At 51.7% G+C, this 20,410-nt stretch overlaps 1 protein-coding gene across 3 annotated transcripts; it reads right to left on the reverse strand.

Moving 5' to 3' along the window:
* Nucleotides 1-95: 95 nt before the first annotated feature.
* On the reverse strand, nt 96-16,933 carry sap130a (Sin3A-associated protein a). Of its 3 annotated transcripts, XR_003978868.1 has the most exons (22): nt 15,952-16,933; nt 14,949-15,073; nt 14,303-14,568; nt 13,740-13,901; nt 13,223-13,349; nt 12,678-12,790; nt 11,798-11,922; nt 11,274-11,421; nt 10,516-10,606; nt 9,947-10,045; nt 9,138-9,279; nt 8,788-8,897; nt 7,177-7,467; nt 6,488-6,656; nt 5,872-5,961; nt 5,115-5,476; nt 4,140-4,382; nt 3,330-3,455; nt 3,058-3,161; nt 2,457-2,573; nt 1,113-1,764; nt 96-1,078 (listed from the first exon to the last, which is right to left on the reverse strand). XR_003978868.1 is itself a non-coding variant. In XM_030372192.1 (21 exons), the coding sequence occupies exons 2-21, from the start codon at nt 15,052-15,054 to the stop codon at nt 1,606-1,608; spliced, it is 3,015 nt and encodes a 1,004-aa protein (XP_030228052.1). In that variant the 5' UTR covers nt 15,055-15,073; nt 15,952-16,933; the 3' UTR covers nt 96-1,605. The 3 variants fall into 3 exon arrangements, 2 of the variants coding, with proteins under 2 accessions (XP_030228052.1, XP_030228051.1); XM_030372192.1 differs by having other exon boundaries at nt 96-1,764; nt 14,438-14,568; XM_030372191.1 differs by having other exon boundaries at nt 96-1,764.
* Between the last annotated feature and the right edge of the window lie 3,477 nt (nt 16,934-20,410).

A 20,410-nucleotide genomic window follows, 5' to 3' on the forward strand; every position in this document is an offset into this window, starting at 1 on the left:
GAGAGAGAGAGAGAGAGAGAGAGAGAGAGAGAGAGAGAGAGAGAGAGAGAGAGTGTGTGTGTGTGTGTAAACAAGTTCCTCGGGACGTCTTGGCGTATTGTTGAAGTAGCTTTACTACAAGTACACAGGACAAGTAACAATGTACAACAGTTGGACGTCACCATGGTAACACCGGACCCCATCCTCGTCACCGCGGTTACGCTCGGCAACCCCACAGGATGAAATGTTCCATTTAGTACAAAAACAAAATAGATAATAAATTCAATGAAAAAAAAAAAAAAAAAAACGCAAAAGAAGAAATCCAAAAGGACACATTTACAGTGTTACACATGAACACCAAGTCGTCCTCCAAGCCCGCGGTAAAGACCCACGAACGCCCTGTGGAGGGGGGGGGGGACCTGAACCTACACTGCTGTCGCCCCCTCACCGCGTCGCCTCTCTCTAACGGACACCTGGAAGTATTCTCTCGTCCTAGTTCACTCACAGCCTGCCCTTCATCTGAACCTCCATGGACGCAATGTTTCCTGTATAAGAGCATGTTTTGGCGTGATTGGCGTCGGGTCTCTGAGCAGCGAGGCGCCCGGTTCTGAACAACACGACGGCCTTCTCCCTCGCTCTCTCTGTGATCTGGAGGACAGCAGAAGGGCTAAGGGGGGGCTGAGGGAGGAGATCTACACGCAGCGCGAGGTGGGGACCTGATCAGAGTTCGGGTCCAGCTCCACTCCCCCCGCTGGGCGATCCATGTTAGTATCTCTGGAGGCCGTTCCCCGTCTGTCTGTCAGTCCGTCCGATGGAACGAGAACATGAAGGCACGGATGAATGAGAAGAGCACATGGTCGAGACTCGAGTCTGTATACGGACGCACACACATGGACACAAATCCACACCGCGTTTTGAAGATTTCTATTAGATGATTTTCATATACTTCGTAAAACATCACTTTCCTGGCTTTAGAGTTGATATATGTTCTCCATTCTCTGGATGTTGTCTGTACACACTCACAAACACACACACCTCCTCAGGCACACGCATTCTTCCTCCCACACGCACACACACATTCTTCCTGACACACACACACCTTCTCATGCACACACACACACACACACACACACACACACACAAAGAATCACTACATAAATATATCCTTTCCTACAGGGTTCCACTGAAACAAGAGACATTCTCTACTACTGTGAGTTTACAGGGGGGAGGGGCAGAGGGGAGGGGGAGAGGGGTTAGGGGGAGGGGGGGGGGGGGGGGGGAGAGAGGGGGGGGGAGAGAGAGGATTTTGAAAATATAAAAAAAGAGCATCCGTCCTGTCTGTAAAGTTCATTGAGGACCTTGCTCCAGGTGTGGGGGGTGGGGGTTCACCTAGAGAGGGGGGGGCGGGTTGTCTCCCCCTCTCTCAGGCAGGCAACGCGGGCCCAGGTGGGGGGGTCCAGCGATTGTACGTAGCGCGACTTAGCACCAGATTCTTAGCAGCTCCAGGAAGAAGAAGAACACAAGGCGCGACGCCCGACCCCAGGCCACGCCTCTCAGGCGACACCCCTCAGGCCACGCCCCCTCAGGCCACGCCCCCTCAGACGTCACCCCTCAGGCCCCGCCCCCTCAGGCGCGCTCCTTGCGTTTGAGCTTGGAGGACTTCTTGGCGCTGCCGTTCTTGTTGAGCAGCTTGAGGACCTTGTCCTTGTGCTCCAGGACCTTCATCATGGTCTCCCGGGCCTCCGTCACCTGGTCCATCACCAGCTTGCAGCGCTGCATGTTGCCCTGAGGGGAGCACACGGCCCCGGGCGTTAGGGGGAACGCACACCCTGACAGCGGCAAACGCTAAGTCTTAAAGCACGGATTAAGTCATAATGGAAAAAAATAACTATTGCATTAAAGTTACAATAATAATAATATACGATTAGTATTAAGTCTGCTAAAGTGAGTGTGTGTTAAGCTGCGCGTCTGTTAAGACAGCGTGTCCAGTTGTGTGTGTGGTTGTGAGCGTCCAGTTGTGTGTGTGGTTGTGAGCGTCCAGTTGTGTGTGTAGGTGTGTGTCCAGTTGTGTGTGTAGGTGTGTGTGTCCAGTTGTGTGTGTAGGTGTGAGCGTCCAGTTGTGTGTGCGGGTGTGTGCGTCCAGTTGTGTGTGCGGGTGTGTGCGTCCAGGTGTGTGTGCGGGTGTGTGCGTCCAGGTGTGTGTGTGTGTGCGTCCAGGTGTGTGTGTGTGTGCGTCCAGGTGTGTGTGTGTGTGCGTCCAGGTGTGTGTGTGTGCGTCCAGGTGTGTGTGTGTGCGTCCAGGTGTGTGTGTGTGCGTCCAGGTGTGTGTGTGTGTGTGTGTGCGTCCAGGTGTGTGTGTGTGTGCGTCCAGGTGTGTGTGTGTGTGCGTCCATGTGTGTGTGTGTGCGTCCGTCCAGGTGTGTGTGCGTCCGTCCGTCCAGGTGTGTGTGCGTCCGTCCGTCCAGGTGTGTCCCCACCTGGATGAGCTCGTTGATGCGGTGCATGTCGTCGTCCGAGGCGGCGGCTCTCTTCTTGGGCATCAGTCCCTCCTGCAGGCCGGACAGACGGCTGTACACGTCGTGCTCCAGACTAGACTGGAGGACAGCAGCAGCACAGGGTTAGCCCCAGTGGACCGAGTGGCTACAACCACTGGTATCACAAGGACCGGGGGGGGCAGGTCTATGGGGTAAGGGTCAGGTCTACAGGTGAGGGGGGGGGGGGGGGGGACAGGTCTACAGGTGGGAGAGGGGGGGGGGGGGGGGGAGGGTCAGCTCTACAGGTGAGAGGGGGGGGTCAGGTCTACAGATGAGAGGGGGGGTCAGGTCTACAGGTGAGAGGGGGGGTCAGGTCTACAGGTGAGAGAGGGGGGTCAGGTCTACAGGTGAGAGGGGGGGGGGGGGGACAGGTCTACAGGTGGGAGGGGGGGGGTCAGCTCTACAGGTGGGAGGGTCAGCTCTACAGGTGGGAGGGTCAGCTCTACAGGTGAGAGGGTCAGCTCTACAGGTGGGGGGGGGGGGGAGTCAGGTCTACAGGTGGGGGGGGGGGGGGGAGTCAGGTCTACAGGTGGGGGGGACTCACCAGCTGTCTGAGCTGTGCGGCACACAGGTGGACCTTCCAGCCCTGCGCCCTGCAGGCCACGCCCCTCTGGTTGGCCATCTCCTGCAGAGAGCCCTTCTTCTCCTCTGGGGAGACAAGAACCCATCAGGACCCGGCCCGGCCCAGACCCAGGAGTCCAGGTGGACTCCTGGAGCCCAGGTGGACTCCTGGAGCCCCACGGTCCACGAAAACAACAACACACTGCCGGTAAGACCCTCATCACAGTCCGGATGGTGCACAGGAGACAGACTGACCTTTGACCCGGATGTCGCTGTAGCGCTGGAAGTGGTGGTAGGCGGCCTTCCAGGGGTTTCTATAGTGACGCAGCAGAGTGACAGGGGGGCGGGGCTTCACCGGAACGTATCGCACTCCTTCCTCGTCTGGAGACACAAACACACACACACAAAAGCACACACACGTCAGCAAGATAACACTACACACAGATAGAATAACCACATGGACTGTACCAAATTGCACATTGTAAATCAATATTTTATAGTAAGGCCAGAGATGATGTATGCAGTCAACTTTCGAAGGTGGGTCCTGTGGCGGCCCCAGAAAACCAAATTACATGCAGCAGGTCCAGACCTAGTACTGAAGGGAAATTCAAATTGAGCGGAAGTACTTAGGCGGGCGGAGCCAGGCTACTGAATCACAGGTTCAGTCTCAAAGCATGATTAGAACAAATCCTAATCACGATTGTTTTGGTCAATGTTGAAATCCCGATTATTCCAACGATTATCTTTGAGTTTGAAAACATGATGTATTTATTCAGCATGTCTCTCCCGAAAAACACTTTGTAACTGAGGACTTTGACATTTTTCCTTAAAAAAATACGCAAATGGTCAAAAAGAAAATGTAAAAATCGAAAATAATTTAGCAATATGTATCCAAGGGTTCTGGACTTTCTCTACTACACTTAACTTTTTTTTATGTTCATTTTTAGATCGTTTGATGCTACAATCGAAATCGCGATCAAAATTTGATTAATCGCCCAGCCCCGTCTCCTTCCAGGGTTGAACAGGACGGCAATGTTGGGGGGGGGGGGGTGTCCGGTTACTCACCCACGTACTCCCGGGGCGGGGACTCCCGGCGCTCGGCGCGGCCTGTGATTGGCCGGCCCAGGCCGCGCTCCTCGTCCGTGGAGTTGGTCTCCAGCACCTCGCTCTCCTCCGTGGAGATCACGTGCTGCTGCTTGCGGGGCTTCTTACGCGGCGACGCCCCCGGGAGCAGTTCCCCGGGAGGGGGGCCGCAGAGCGACGAGGACCCGTGGCCCCCCATGCCCGACGCCCCGCTCACGTTAGGACCTGGGACCAGGGGGGGGGGCATGGGGTCACATGGGGGCTTCTACACATACACAGTACTACACCTTTAATACTAGAATATACTACACCTTTAATACTAGGTTCTATAATGCTACACCTTTAATACTAGGATCTATAATACTACACCTTTAATACTAGGATCTACAATACTACACCTTTAATACTAGGATCTACAATACTACACCTTTAATACTAGGATCTACAATACTACACCTTTAATACTAGGATCTACAATACTACACCTTTAATACTAGAATATACTACACCTTTAATACAAGGATCTATAATACTACACCTTTAATACCAGAATAAATAATACCACACCTTTAAGACCAACCATACTAGAATCTATAATACTAGACCTTTAATACTAGAACTACCAGATTAGACCTTCCACAATAGAACTTCAATGCTAGACCCAGCCCACGAGGCCTTCTATGCTATACCTTCAACAGAGGACCTTCATAGTATAGTCTATAAAACCAGACCTTCAATACTAGAATCTATATTACTACCCTTTAATAGGAGACCTTAAAACTAGACCTTTAACACTAGAATCTATGTTACACCTTAAATACGAGACCTTTAATACTACAACACTAGAACTTCAACACAAGACCTTTAATATTATAACACTAGACCTGCAGAGGTCAGAGGTCATTAGGTTCTATGATAAAGTCCCCGGGACCAGAGTAGGAGGAGCCAACCACCCACCTGGATGCGAGGTGTCCATAGGCTCCGCCTCCTGCTTGATCTTGACCTCGGGGCAGAGGGCGCCGGCGGCCGTGCTGCTGGCGGCCGGCTGCGTGGGCGAGGCCACCGTGTTGGCCATGGAGGCGGGCACCGGCGGCGACACGGCCATGTTGGCGGGCATCATGGCGGAGAGCACCGCCAGGGGTTGGGAGGAGGGGGGGGGAGGGGGGCCGGAGGGGGGCGGGGCCTGGGACAGGTGCTGGGCGGGGGACGACGCCACCGCCTGCTGCTGGAGCTCCGCCCCCTGCTGGGAGGGCAGGGCTTCCACCGCCGCCATGACGGGCGGCGCCATGGCAACGTGGACCTCGGCCTTGGGCTTCAGCCTGAGACAGAGAGAGGTCAGAGGTCAAGGATGAAGGAGATGAAGGGTGGAGGAGATGAAGGATGGAGGAGATGAAGGGTGGAGGAGATGAAGGGTGGAGGAGATGAAGGGTGGAGGAGATGAAGGGTGGAGGAGATGGAGGGTGGAGGAGATGAAGGATGGAGGAGATGAAGGGTGGAGGAGATGAAGGGTAAGGAGATGGAGGAGATGAAGAGAGAAGGGAATGAAGGATGTATGAGATGAAGGGTGGAGGAGATGAAGGGTGGAGGAGATGAAGGGTGGAGGAGATGAAGGGTGGAGGAGATGAAGGAGGGAGGAGATGAAGGAGGGAGGAGATGAAGGACTTAGGGATGGATGGATGTAGGATACTGTTGTTGGAGGATGATTGACACTCACCCTGACGGCCTTGGAGACCCCGAGCCCCTCACCGAGCCCTCCAACCGGCCCGCGTTGGGCTCGCCCAACATCAGGTTCTTCCGGGCACACCTGGAACCAAGAGGGTCGTTACACGCAGTGCGCAAGGACCGGAACCTCTCCTGGCCTGACACGGACGGCCAGGCCTGACCATCCAACGCCCCCATCAGCTTCCAACGGCCGCAAACGTCCCCTGGCCCAGGTCAGACGGCCCCGGGCCCAGGTCAGACGCTCTGACCCAGGTCAGACGGGCCCTGACCCAGGTCAGACGGCCCCTCAGACCTGTACATCTCACACTCACCCTTACCCAGGTCACCTCACCGACGGGCTCTAGCCACTCATCTCTAAGCTTAAGGTCACTGGGCTAGTTGCCATCTCTTTTTCCATGCTTTAAGCTTGTAAATAAGGTGGTTATCTGGCCACATTAGAAGGCCTCTAACGGGCTTTACAGCATCGTCACGATCCCTGCTCAGGAACAAGAGACACCAAACAGGGGCCGACCTATTGTGTAACCAACTAACCAACCCTGACTGACCAAAACACATGTCCCGTGGCGATGAGGTCCCGACAAACACCTGTCACTCAGCGCTGTACTCACCCGTCATTGGTGGGCTTCTTGCGCAGGATGCTGGGCCGGGGGGAGGAGGCTAACGTGGGGGCCCCGCCCACCGCCTGGGTGTGGGCCTGCACCATGGTGGCCGCGGGCTGCGCGCCGCCGAACGTGCTGCAGATGGTGCTCGCCACGAAGCCGTCCGCCAGGACCATGCCTGAGAGACGGGGACGAGGGTTAGACGAGGAAGACTACAGGCAGACGAGGGTTAGACGAGGAAGACTACAGGCAGGCTAGCGTGTCGCAATCGGTCGCAATGTACGAATACAACCTTAAAGGTGCATTTGGGAGGATTTAGTGCGATCTTGTGGAGAGGTGGCAGATTACACACAACTGATCAAGTAGTGTGTAATCGTTTTGTGCTTTAATCTCCGTGTCAAATGAATAAACACAATTTCCCTTGTTCAGCCCTTCGGATTAAAGTGTTGCGTGAAAACTGCAATACAAATAACGTTTGATTGATTGACCGACCGACAATTAATTTCACAGGAGAGCTAACAAAAATGGTGCCAAATACTCCCTTCAATGGCTGTTTCTGATTGGCCAGAATTGCGGGTCAACCATTTCACTGCCGTGTTCCTAACCACGTGTGTGACCTCCTGGAGCCTCACTCCTCATCGCTACACCCAGTGCTCCCAGTGCGTGTGTTACTGGGTCTGCGGCGGTGGAGCTCTCACCAGGCTTGGCGTCCATCGGCTGCTGGTTCTGCTGGGCGGTGAGGGCCCCCTGCTGGAGGCCCTGGGCGGTGGTGATGGAGGCCCCTGCGTGCAGCCCCTGCACCCCCATGGGGCTGGGCTGGAGCCCCTGGGCCGTGAGGGCCCCCGGCTGCAGGCCCTGGGGCCCGATCTGGGGCGACTGCAGGCCGATGCGGTCCACCGCCATCAGCTGCATGGGGTTGAGGTGGACCGTGGTGGCCACGCCCACGCCGGCGGGGGACGGCAGGGCGGAGCTAGGGGCCTGCGGGGTCACTGGGGAGGGAAGGGTCAAAGGTCAGATCGGGGTGGACAGACCACCGCTTTTATTGCCCCAACGACCTGTCTCTGTACTGTCTAACCCCTACCTGCTCCTTAATGACCTGTCTCTGTACTGTCTAACCCCTACCTGCTCCTTAATGACCTGTCTCTGTACTGTCTAACCCCTACCTGCTCCTTAATGACCTGTCTCTGTACTGTCTAACCCCTACCTGCTCCTTAATGACCCGTCTCTGTACTGTCTAACCCCTACCTGCTCCTTAATGACCTGTCTCTGTACTGTCTAACCCCTACCTGCTCCTTAATGACCTGTCTCTTACTGTCTAATCCCTCCCTGCTCCTTAATGACCTGTCTCTGTACTGTCTAACCCCTACCTGCTCCTTAATGACCTGTCTCTGTACTGTCTAAGCCCTACCTGCTCCTTAATGACCTGTCTCTGTACTGTCTAAGCCCTACCTGCTCCTTAATGACCTGTCTCTGTACTGTCTAACCCCTACCTGCTCCTTAATGACCTGTCTCTGTACTGTCTAAGCCCTACCTGCTCCTTAATGACCTGTCTCTGTACCGTCTAACCCCTACCTGCCCCTTAATGACCCGTCTCTGTACTGTCTAACCCCTACCTGCTCCTTAATGACCTGTCTCTGTACCGTCTAACCCCTACCTGCTTCTTAATGACCTGTCTCTGTACTGTCTAACCCCTACCTGCTCCTTAATGACCTGTCTCTGTACTGTCTAACCCCTACCTGCTCCTTAATGACCCGTCTCTGTACTGTCTAGCCCCTACCTGCTCCTTAATGACCCGTCTCTGTACTGTCTAACCCCTACCTGCTCCTTAATGACCTGTCTCTGTACTGTCTAACCCCTACCTGCTCCTTAATGACCTGTCTCTGTACCGTCTAACCCCTACCTGCTCCTTAATGACCTGTCTCTGTACTGTCTAACCCCTACCTGCTCCTTAATGACCTGTCTCTGTACCGTCTAACCCCTACCTGCTCCTTAATGACCTGTCTCTGTACTGTCTAACCCCTACCTGCTCCTTAATGACCTGTCTCTGTACTGTCTAACCCCTACCTGCTCCTTAATGACCTGTCTCTGTACTGTCTAACCCCTACCTGCTCCTTAATGACCTGTCTCTATACTGTCTAACCCCTACCTGCTCCTTAATGACCTGTCTCTGTACTGTCTAACCCCTACTTGCTCCTTAATGACCTGTCTCTGTATTCACTCCAAGGCTCTTTGGATATAAACCCCAGCCAGATGACCAGCTGGTAAGCAGTGAGAGGAGGGTGTGGGGGCATCACGGGGTACCTCCTCACCTGGGTACTGGCGCAGGGTGGGCACGGAGCTGGTGATGGGGGTGTAGGTGTGGTACGGGGAGGAGGGGTAGGCGGGCAGGAAGTACTGGAACTGAACCGGAACCGATGACCTGCAGGAGGAGGGCGTTGAACAGAGCCCATCGGTTTAGAACAGAGACGAACCACGGGCAGGAGTAGCAGCACAAGTTACACCAGACATGGGTATGAACCTAATAAGGTCCTTCATTCTGATTGGCTTCCCGTCCGGCCGAACTACGCCCCCTAGCTGTAAACCTTTATATTGTTTATTAATAATTCCTAAACAGCTCCGCCTCCTTCTTCACCACACCCCTCACCCCCCCACCCCCCACCTGTTGTCGCTGCGGGCCTCCATGGTGACGGCGCTGGGGGAGGATCTGTGCCCCGGGATGGGGATGAGGTTGGTTCTCTCCCCGGTGTAGTCCGGCTGCACGCGGGGCGACGTGTGGGCGATGGGCTGGGGGACCACCTTGGCTGAGGAGGAGAACAGACAACGTGTTTATAACACATTACACACACACACACACACACACACACACACACACACACACACACACACACACACACACACACACACACACACACACACACACACACACACACACACACACACACACACACACACACCAATGGTGAGGCAACACTTTTATATCCATGGGGAGATAGAGATACAGTATTATTTGTTTATATCATGCAAGAGAGATGATCTAATACAAACACTGTTCATATCATGTTTGAGACATTATCTACGACAAACACTGTTTATATAATCCATTAGTCAATATCACTGCACGATAACTGTTTATATCATGCGTTGGTCTTGTATAGCTCGTTATCAGTCATCCCCGCAATGAGAGCAACACTCTTTATAGCCTCTGGTAAAGCCATTTCCTCTTTTCCTTTCTCTTTAGAACCACACAGTGGGTATGATTGGACAAAAAATATTCTCTCTCAATCGTCCTTCAAGCCCTCAGAATGGGGTTTTTGTATCTTGATCCATTTATAGAACTCTATTCAAGTTAACAGAAACAGTTTGCCTCCTGGTTGTATTTGGACCAGGAAGTGAAACCATCACCAACTCCTATCTGTAAGTCTATGGTACCATTGTGTGACGTGTGAACTGGGAGGTAGAACCACTAACCGACTGGGATGGCGGAGGTGGTGGCCGCCGTGGCGTGGGAGGAGTGGGACGCCATCGTCATGGTTACGATGGTGTTGCTGGTCATCTGAGAGTGTGGGGCTGGAGGAGCGACAGGGAGAGTGATGGATCCGTCAGGCTACATCGTTTGTTGACAGACCGGGGTGGTCTCAACTTGGACACAACCTCTTCTCATGGTTACTAATGTTGACGATTGAACTGAATGCATGAATTAATGAATTCATGCATTTTATTGGTCTTAACCATAAGGTAGGGGCAGAAGCTTCAGCTTATATCAAGCCCGCCCCCTTCTCACATTCTTAAGAGTAACAAAAAAATGTCATACATACAGTATGTTTGTATATACATGCTTACACTTACTAACATATAATCATACACGCCTACATATACCCAAAAGGGTCAATACTTATATCAGTACAATTCCACCATAAGATGGAAGATATCCTTAATGAGCCTGAACTGGGGTTTCATGATAAGTCGATATCTTCATTTCATCGCGGTTAACTTTAACGGGGCTGGCCCGCCCAGCCCCAGTATGAAGGAGGGCGTACCCATGGTGGTGGTGGATGGCACGGCGTTGGTGGCCACGATGGGGGCCACTGTAGCAGCAGCCATCGGGGTCATGGTGCTGAAGATGGACTTCTGCGGAGACGAACCAGAGACATCGTGTAAGAGCAAGAACCAGTCACCCAAATAGAACAGACCCTGAACGACCCGTCGGTGGTGACGTAACATCGCAAATGAGGTGCTTGCTTGGAGCATTAGAATGCTTCGGAAAACTTAACAAGTTTACAGCAAAAGCTAGCAATGTGCTGGGATTTTGCCAGCAGTATGCTAGTTAGCAGAAGTTTGTATCAGCTGATAGATTGAGAATATACTGAATAGAGAGATGACGGAACAAAACGTTCAGGAGGTTCATCCTGTTCCAGGTCTGACCTCGGTGGTGGCCTGTGTGAGGTGTTTACATCTGACCTGGGTCATGCCTTGTCCCAGTCCTACCGGGAGCGTGTCCCTCCTACCTGGGCCATGCCTTGTCCCAGTCCTACCGGGAGCATGTCCCTCCTACCTGGGCCATGCCTTGGCCCAGTCCTACGCGGGTCATGCCTTGTCCCAGTCCTACCCGGGTCATTCCTTGTCCCAGTCCTACCCGGGTCATGCCTTGTCCCAGTCCTACCCGGGTCATTCCTTGTCCCAGTCCTACCCGGGTCATGCCTTGTCCCAGTCCTACCCGGGTCATTCCTTGTCCCAGTCCTACCCGGGTCATTCCTTGTCCCAGTCCTACCCGGGCCATGCCTTGTCCCAGTCCTACCTGGGTCAGGGCGTGGGGCTGCTGGGGCTTGGAGCCTCCGAGGGCGGGGTGCGAGGGCAGGGTGATGCGGGTGGTGGCGTCGCGAGACGCCTGCGGCCGCTGGATGCTGATGGTGGCGGGGGGAGGGTGGATGGTCAGGCCGGCCCGTCTGGGGAGGGGGGATAGAGATGGGGGGGGTCAGGCCACACGATGGGGGAACGTGAGGGACTTCAGGGTGGTTCTTGTATTGACTATGTACACAAAATAATCTCTCCTCGGTCAAACGTATTGAATTTGAAAACCCACCTTTAGGAAAGTTAAGTCAATTGGAAGAGTAATATTCCAGTTTGTTAGATCACATCCCCATTTTGCTCACTGAACTAAGAAAATGCCCAAGTCAACAATGGTGTTAACATAAACAATGGAAATGGATGTCAACACATCATTCATATTGAATCTCCCTTCTTCCCCTCCCAGAACGCTTTGTGCTGGGGAGAATGGAGAACCAGGGTCCGGCAGGGAGCCGTCCGTCCAGGGGTACGTACCCGTGAACCATGTCAGCCGCTTGGGTCACGGCGGGGTTGATGACCGGGGACTGGGTCCTGCTGGCCGAGATGGGGGCGACCACGGTGGGCAGCACGGCCGTCGTCGTGGTGATGGGGGGGCGGGTCTGTGGGGACAGAGGCGGTGTCACGGTCACAGAGCTGCTGTCGCTATCTGACTGTACCTCCTGGTACCATGGTAACAGAGCTGCTGACGCCGTCCGACTGTACCTCCTGGTACCATGGTAACAGAGCACTGTACCTCCTGGTACCATGGCAACAGAGCACCGTACCTCCTGGTACCGTGGCAACAGAGCACTGTACCTTCTGGTACCGTGGCAACAGAGCACTGTACCTCCTGCTACCGTGGCAACAGAGCGCTGTACCTCCTGGTACCATGGTAACAGAGCGCTGTACCTCCTGGTACCATGGCAACAGAGCACTGTACCTCCTGGTACCATGGCAACAGAGCACTGTACCTTCTGGTACCGTGGCAACAGAGCACTGTACCTCCTGCTACCGTGGCAACAGAGCACTGTTCCTCATGGTACCATGGTAACAGAGCGCTGTACCTCCTGGTACCATGGCAACAGAGCACTGTACCATGGCAACAGAGCACTGTACCTCCTGGTACCATGGCAACAGAGCACTGTACCTCCTGAAACCATGGTAACAGAGCGCTGTACCTCCTGGTACCATGGCAACAGAGCACGGTACCTCCTGGTACCATGGCAACAGAGCACAGTACCTCCTGGTACCAGAGCCGTCAACAGACTAATTCTGCATCATTGCTTTGGTGAAGCAGTTTGTGTTGGGTTCACTGTATGGTTATGGTCATGTTGGAGTTGGTTGAGCTTCTACTGGGAGTATGGAAGCAGCATACCCTGATGGTATCGAGGTGAATGATGTGCGGCACGTTGCCCTGGCCGGAGTTGGTTCCGGTCGTGGGCCGCAGGACCGTCTTGGGGCCGGACATGGCCGCTGCTGCAGCCGCACCTGGACGAACACAGGAAGCACACGGGAAGCACACAGGAAGCACACGGGTACATCAGAGACATGGGGACGACCAGACCAGCAATGACAGATACAATCATAACTCAATTTACCAAGAGAACTACAAGCAGAACAAGGACTACATTAACCATAACAACCACGAGAACCACATTAGGCACAAGAACTACAAGCCCAACAAGAACTACATTAACCATAACGACAATAAAAACCAATATACATCAAACACAAGAACTTCAGCCCATTAAACATATGAAATATATTAAACAAAAGGCAGTAAAAGAACCACAACGATCAAATACAGCAGGATGGATCCCGATGTTGAGGCGACCTTCCTTAAGGTAAGGTTGAGTGTACCCGGGTTAACCCGAGGTCAGTGTGCGGTGTGGTGTGAGGTGGTCATTAGGCCACGCCTACCACGAGGGAGGTGGGAGCCGAAGGTCTGAGGGGGCGCGGCCGAGGTCCCGATCTGCACCGGCGCGCCACTGCGGATGATCTGGATGTTGGCCGACATCAGCTGGTGGAGGTTACCCTGGGGGTGGCCCTGGGGGGAGAGAACAACAGGCGGTCGGCGAACAGGCAGACACACCCAGAACCCAGGCCTCACCTGCTCCTCGAGGGGAACCGTCACGCGGTGGAACACGCTTTGTTCTACTAGAAGCGAGCGCTGAGAGTCTCGAGAGGCATTGCGGGCGACTCCGTTTCAACTCCGTCAAGTCCCGAGCTGCTTCAGAAGACGTAACGAGATCCCTGAGAGGTCCCTGAATCACTTCCTGGACCAGCAGCCGAGTGCTTCCTCTTCCAATGGGTATGTTTGCTTCACTCTAGCGGTCAAATATTTCTCGGTGAGAGAAATATGTTTTTTTTTATAAATAAAGTTTGACTGGTTGATGAAGAGTAGGAGTATAAAGCACCCGCTGCCGGACAGGCTCACCTGTTGACCGCTGATGGTTGCCACGGGGATGGAGGGGGTGGGAGTGATGCTGCTCTCCATGGTGACGGTGAGGTTGCTAGGCACCTTCGAGGGCGTGGAGTGGTGGGTCTGGTTGGAGGCCGGGGCCGGGGCGATGAGGCGGCTGGGCATGGGGGGCTTCAGCTGCAGAAGGACACACAGGGACACGATGACCCCGTCATCCAGCACGTGCTCTACCCAAAGCTACGCATTATGTTGGTTACATAGTACAAGGTTACTAGCACAAGAACAACGTTACAAGTCACATTGAACAGGTACCATAGAGCGCCCCCTAATGCATGGGAATAACAATGCATGCTGTTGACTATCCATTCCAACCACAACACTACGGCCACTGAATTTGTTTTTAAATAGATGTCATCACGGGGCAGCTGGGCATCAGGCTCATGGTTTTCTACCGGTGGTCCGCAGAGATAAGCGATCGAACCCTGTACCATTCGGCTTGGGTTGACCACCATAGCCATCCCACATAATGATGCTTACTAAGCACAGACACTAAGGTGACCAGCGGAGGGGGGCCCTACCTTCACCGGCCCCTCGCTCAGGCTGGGGGGCTGGCCCTGGGGCAGGTGGACGGGGGCGGCGGACACCGTCACCGGGGTGCCCGGCTGGATGGGGAGGGGCTGGGGGGCAGTTTGGGGCGGGCCGTGCGTCTGCACCTGGGGGTAGGGTCGCACCACCACCGTCTCCTGCTTGTCGTCCCGGAAGGCCAGCGACGCCCCTCCCCCGCCGGGGGGGTGGTCTTGGGGGGCGTGGTCTCCGTCGCGGCCGCTGTCGTGGTCGCCGCCGGCTAAAGGCGGGAAAACAACACGTGAAAGGCGGCACTTGACAGGCACAGAGCTGAGAGAGAAACAGCTGATTGTTACCTATGAGGGGATTAACGCATTTATTGTATGATGCACATCCTGGCACTTCATTTAGACACTTATTGTATATCCTTGCAATTAAAAATAGTACTTAGGATTATGTAGCATCTTATCCTATCTATCTGTTTTATACGGGGAATGGGTTAACCTAGCGATTGTTGGTGCTTGGCAGTTGGTTCTATGAACATCCTTACTGTACCGACAGCAATACTTTTTTGTTTCTTCTGACAAATTTACTTATTATAAATCGCTTTGGATAAAGGCTAAATGCCCTAAATGTAAATGTCAATGACGGGGTTCCTACCTTGTTGGCCTTGCTGGTTCACGGAGACCAGGTTTCCCCCACCTGGGATCTGGGGGCCTCCGGTGGAGCCCGGCATGCCGTGTCTGGGGAACTGCTGGGAGCTCATCTCTTTAGTCGGTTAGGATCTAGAAAATACACGTCGATCGTTAACATCGACACCGTTTCTAACTTTCAGGTAAGTTAAAGACGACCAAAGAAGCTTACGGACAAACGGTCCTCGTTAACAGAAAGTACAAGCTCTTTCAACCTACCGAATCGATCTATTCGCAACAGCATATTTTCTAACGGATTGATCGCCAGCTTTTGGAGCCAACGTGTGAAGCCAGACTGCAAGACGGACTGCATTTTGTTAGATTCACACCCCGAGATGTTCCCTCGGTTGTCGCTAGCCATGCCCAACAGCAACTCAAAGGGAAGACACAGCGATTCATCCAACTCCGTTTAAACCCCCGCTGTTAGTCCGGATCCAGAGTGGATCATACGGGTCGTCGCTGCGCGGTGTAAAGGGGATCCTGTCCGTCAATACATTCAAGTGCTGATCTGTGTAATGCTACACATCGATAATGACCGTCAGACAATCGACAAAGTAAAGACACACACACACACACACACACACACACACACACACACACACACACACACACACACACACACACACACACACACACACACACACACACACACACACACACACACACACACACACACGGCGTCGCTCACTGCAAACGCCCTCTAAAGCCACAACACTGTCAATAACGATGCTGAATGATAAGAGTGTGATATTAGTGCAGGTGAACCCTGCTCTGTGTTATCTGGAGGATAATAGTGTGAAATTAGTGCAGGGAGACCCTGCTCTTGGTTAGCTCGTTAGCATGCGAGCTAACGCTAGGCTCGCTCAACACCGCCGGTTTCAAACGCGTTTTAAACTCTACCCACAATCAAGGGGCTGACGCCCAACACACGCTACGCATTAACGCGGGTTCACACTCTGCACGCATTGTACCTTTTGGTGGAGAAATCGGGGCCGAAGTTGCTTTTTTAAGTCTCAATGTTTTTCCATTCGTCTTTTCTCTTTTTTTCCGTACGATGTAAGCCGGAAGAGTAATCAGGAAGTAACAACCCCCCCCCGTTGAAATCAACCAATGAGAGCGCATCTTCGCGTGGCTTCGACCAATCGGTAGGCCGGTGGGAGCTTGGCCCCGCATCCGAGTCGTCAACTCACAACCGCGGGCAGCAGGAGAAGAATGGAGCAGCTACTCTACATGTAAATAACTCCTTTATTCAAAATACCAGATTGAACTCATCTGCTTTTATGGATTATATATGTCACATGAGAAGAACTGCCTCCATATGAAATGCTCGTTTGAATCCTCTATAAAGTGGAGGATCGTAAATGGACTGCATTTATATAGTGATTTTCTAACCAGTGGCCACTCAAAGCGCTTTACAACATTTCCTAACATTCACCCATTCACACAGCGACGGTGGTGTCGACTACGCATGGCGACAGCCAGCTCGTCGGTAGCACTGAGGGTTAGGTGTCATGCTCTGGGACAACTCCACACTCTGCTAGGAGGTGCCGGGGATCGAACCAGCAACCTCCCGGTTACCAGCCAACCAGCTCTACCTTCTGAGCCACATGCCACCCGTTTGTCAAAGCTGAGAGCAGTTAGAGCATGGTTCCTCAACTGGGGCGCTGGGAAAGTGATGTATTTTTTTGGGGGTTATTTGAAACTTGCATGGTTTTCAAATATTTCTGGTGCAAAACTAGGCTACCTGAAACAAATGTAACAGTGGTCATACAGCGCGGTTCGGTCCTGCTCACGCCCGGACTCCCGTTACATAAGCTATCGTCATGATCTCTACAGTAACGCTGAATAACATAACCCAAGTTCGCGGGTTAACAGTTCATTATTCTACTTCATTTAAGAAGTAAAATGAAGGTTACCCCTCCATTCTTCTCCAGCCGTCCACGAGCCGGGCAGGGGAGTAGTTTTTCGCTTCAACCACTTGATGGAAACGCACCTAATTGGAATTCCTTTTTTGCGAACTTTCGAAAGATTCGCATCACCTTTTAGATGGAAACGTGACTAGTGAGTGATATCACCACCTTAAGTGATCGGAGGACAGCAACAGCAAGACATTGACAAGGAACTGATAACAAATAAGCAGAAGTGTAGAGCGGATCTGACCTTAGACCAGCACAGAGTTTATAACTTTATTGCTGCCGCTGCGTGGGTTCTGTGGTACGGAACCCGTAATGGGACATGGGAAAAATATATATAACCGCAAGCGGTAATTAACGGGGTCCGAGCAAAAATTAAAAGTCAAGAACACACTAATGGAAGATATATAAATATAACAGATAATTGTCACATATATGAAAAATAATTGCACTTATAAACCTGAACTGCAGCCTCATTCACATGGTCAAAATGTCAAAGCACACATTTCTCAAGTGAATTAAGGGCTTTCTTACTTGAAAAATATTTGAAATTCTGGGGAAATTAAACATTTGTAGTCAAGAACAATAACGGAAGAAATATATATGACAGAGTTAATTATGAGGGAAAAATCGTTAACAAAGAAGTTCCCCTTAAAGATGAACTGAACTGAAATTTGAAGTTTAGGTGATATAACAGATGTGTTGTCTGCCTTCTCATTGGTACAATAACAAAAAATGGCTGAACTTGCTAAAAGGGATTAAATTGTACGGTGAAAGTGTTACAGTGCGCCACCATGTTGGATTTCAACAATCAGTTACGTCACTGGCATGGTAACCTACTACTCCTACTCTGTGGTTCTAGCAGCCAGGTAATGAGTCAGGCTCTGAGGCTCGCTGAAATGGTTACGGAAAAGCAAACAACCATGTCTACAGGAGGATCATCTTATTGCATTGCCCCTGGCTGCAGAAATGAATTATATAGGGCCAAGGCAGCGGGGGTAATCACAAAATAAAGCGTATTAATTTGAATGATTTTAGCTTTAAGCCCGCGATAAATCACAGACAAGCTAAAAGGCCACCTTAATGCACGGGCTTGCCTGGGTTGAAGCCCCAGGGCCTACACCGATCGGGGGACCTATCATGAGCTGCAGTAAAAAAAATATATACAGGCCCATGATAGGCCCCCCGATCGGCGAAGGTCCAAGACAATGTGATTTTTTGTTTGGGGCTTACAAGATCAGAGGCCTATCATGAGCCAAGAAAAAAGGCAGGAGTCGCGGGAGTGCCGTGGCCACGGTCGCAGTGCCCAAGGTAGTTTAATTGGGTTTATTACAGTTATGGACAGTGCTGTTAGCAAATCAGAGGTGATACATTTGCATGTCATGAATATTAATTAATATTTATTCATATATTTTTCACCAAAACCGACTCAGAGGGCATTTATTGCCATTAGTGACCACCGCAAAATCAATGAAAAACGATGCAATGACCCCTTTCAGCAATATGTGTAAAAAAAGTGTATATGTGTTTTTTAGATACATTTATATTTTTTTATTGGGGGGGGGGGGGGGGGGGTGCCAGAGGATCATGGTAAGGTCAGGGGGGCGTTTGCTCAAAAAAGGTGGAACCACTGAGAGTCCGTGCCTCCACAGCGACACTAGATGGCGGTAGACACATGTTTATATCAAGTATGTCACACATACACACAAGACGGACTCGATTGTCTTCTATGGATTCAGTTATTCGTCATTAAAGTGACTAGGACTATAAGTCATTAAAAAATTAGTCATCAGGTTACCATAAGTCTCAGGAATTCGGAATCCCAACTAAATGGAAAGGACTTCCCATATCTGATGAGATGAACTAACTATTAATCAACTATACGATGGACTAGGTACAGCCCCTATCCATGGAACCATATACATAACTTCAAAACAAGATACATTGGCAGAAAGCCTACTTTGTTGTTTCGTAGAGGCGTTAGAGACCATGTGAGGTCAGTTGGAGTAGACATGCGGAACACAACGGACACACAACCACCTCCCAGACACATTGTGACTCAGGCTTATCAGCCAGAGCAGACTGTGTGTGTGTGTGTGTGTGTGTGTGTGTGTGTGTGTGTGTGTGTGTGTGTGTGTGTGTGTGTGTGTGTGTGTGTGTGTGTGTGTGTGTGTGTGTGTGTGTGTGTGTGGTATTCATGTATGTCGAGTTTCCGAGGTTAGCTGACGAGCTAACCGCAGCCTAGTGATGGTTAATGAACTGCTCTCCCAGATCGTTAGTCCTACCGCAGCCTCACCAGGTGTGGTGACGAAGGCCCGGTTCCCATGGCGAGAAGGTGACCCAGGAGAGTCACAAGATAACTTGAAAAAGAAGGGGAGAAAAGAAGAAGCTTTACTTATGGGGGCTTGTCTGTCTGTTTATGTAGTTGTCTTCGATGTATTTTCGAAAAATAAAGAGTTAAAAAATACAAAATAAAAAGCTGGCAGGGAATCAATAAACGACAAATGGGTCAAACCAACGCAGCCCGACGCACAATGGCGGACGATCGACGACCGATCGTCCCTAGACGGTAACGGTCACCCAGAGCCCCCGGTGAGCGACACCAGGTGGCACCTCGGAGGGACATCGATCCTTTGGAATCAAGGGCAGCCCTTGGTCCGCGGTGTCGTCTTACCGGAGCTCTAGAGAGCTAACCCACGTAAAAGCAGAAGACGGTGCCCGGATTTATTTGGAAAAGTGTGTGCGGGGGGGGGGCGGCGGGGGCGCATTCCAAGGCTTCTCAAGCAGGAAGTTTTGGAATCTCCATGGAAATTGAGGCAAAACACAGCAGATCATCAAGTTATTTTTCCAAGAATTTCGCAGGCTCCGGTACAAAAATGTGCTCAAAATGTCCACAATATCGCTCTTCTTCAGGGTGTTGCTGTTTTACCGTGTGGAAACACTGATATAAATAAAGCTGCAATACAAAAACCACAAACTAACGAGGAAGGTCTAATGCATGTGGCTGAAACCAGGAAAACAAATAAAAGTGAGGTATTATACACACCAAGGATCCCTTTGTATAAACATTGTCTTTATTGGCCGTTTAAAGGCAGCGGGGGAAGTGGTTTTATAAGCAAAATAGCCTCTCTGCTGTGATCTGTCTTTACACGGAAGGCTGGCTCATAACACCTCGGAATCCATCGTAGATGTCCAGTCCGACAGATTTACAGTCTTATGATAATAATCGGCACATGCCATGTCCAACTACGGTCAAGGTTGTCAGTGTACCGCCTGTAATGAGGTCCAGAGTCTGGGGTGATGGATTCAGAGGCCCCCACTGACAGGAGGTGGACCAAACTCCATTCGATCTCATACCAACAGAAAGGAAAAAACTGAGCAAAAACCCAAAAGGAAAAGCATTTGATCAAGAGGCAAACTAGGTATCTGAATGAAAGGGCTAGGCTACTGCACATTATTATAACTGTACAATAAAGTAGCACAGTTTAAGTTTAGAAAAGATTGCGTGGTCTCTCTA

Source organism: Gadus morhua, chromosome 12 (genome assembly GCF_902167405.1).
Source record: "Gadus morhua chromosome 12, gadMor3.0, whole genome shotgun sequence".
In the NCBI taxonomy this organism is placed as follows: Eukaryota; Metazoa; Chordata; class Actinopteri; order Gadiformes; family Gadidae; genus Gadus; species Gadus morhua.

Bases quoted from the DNA above. Each gene is read 5' to 3' on its own strand.
- sap130a (XM_030372191.1), bottom strand. From the start codon at position 15,054: ATGAGCTCCCAGCAGTTCCCCAGACACGGCATGCCGGGCTCCACCGGA. The intron at 8,898-9,137 runs GTGGGGGGTGGG...CTCCTCCTGCAG, and splicing joins GAGGCCCGCAGCGACAACAG to GTCATCGGTTCCGGTTCAGT. The intron at 7,468-8,787 runs GTGAGGAGGTAC...TTCCCTCCCCAG, and splicing joins CACCCTGCGCCAGTACCCAG to TGACCCCGCAGGCCCCTAGC.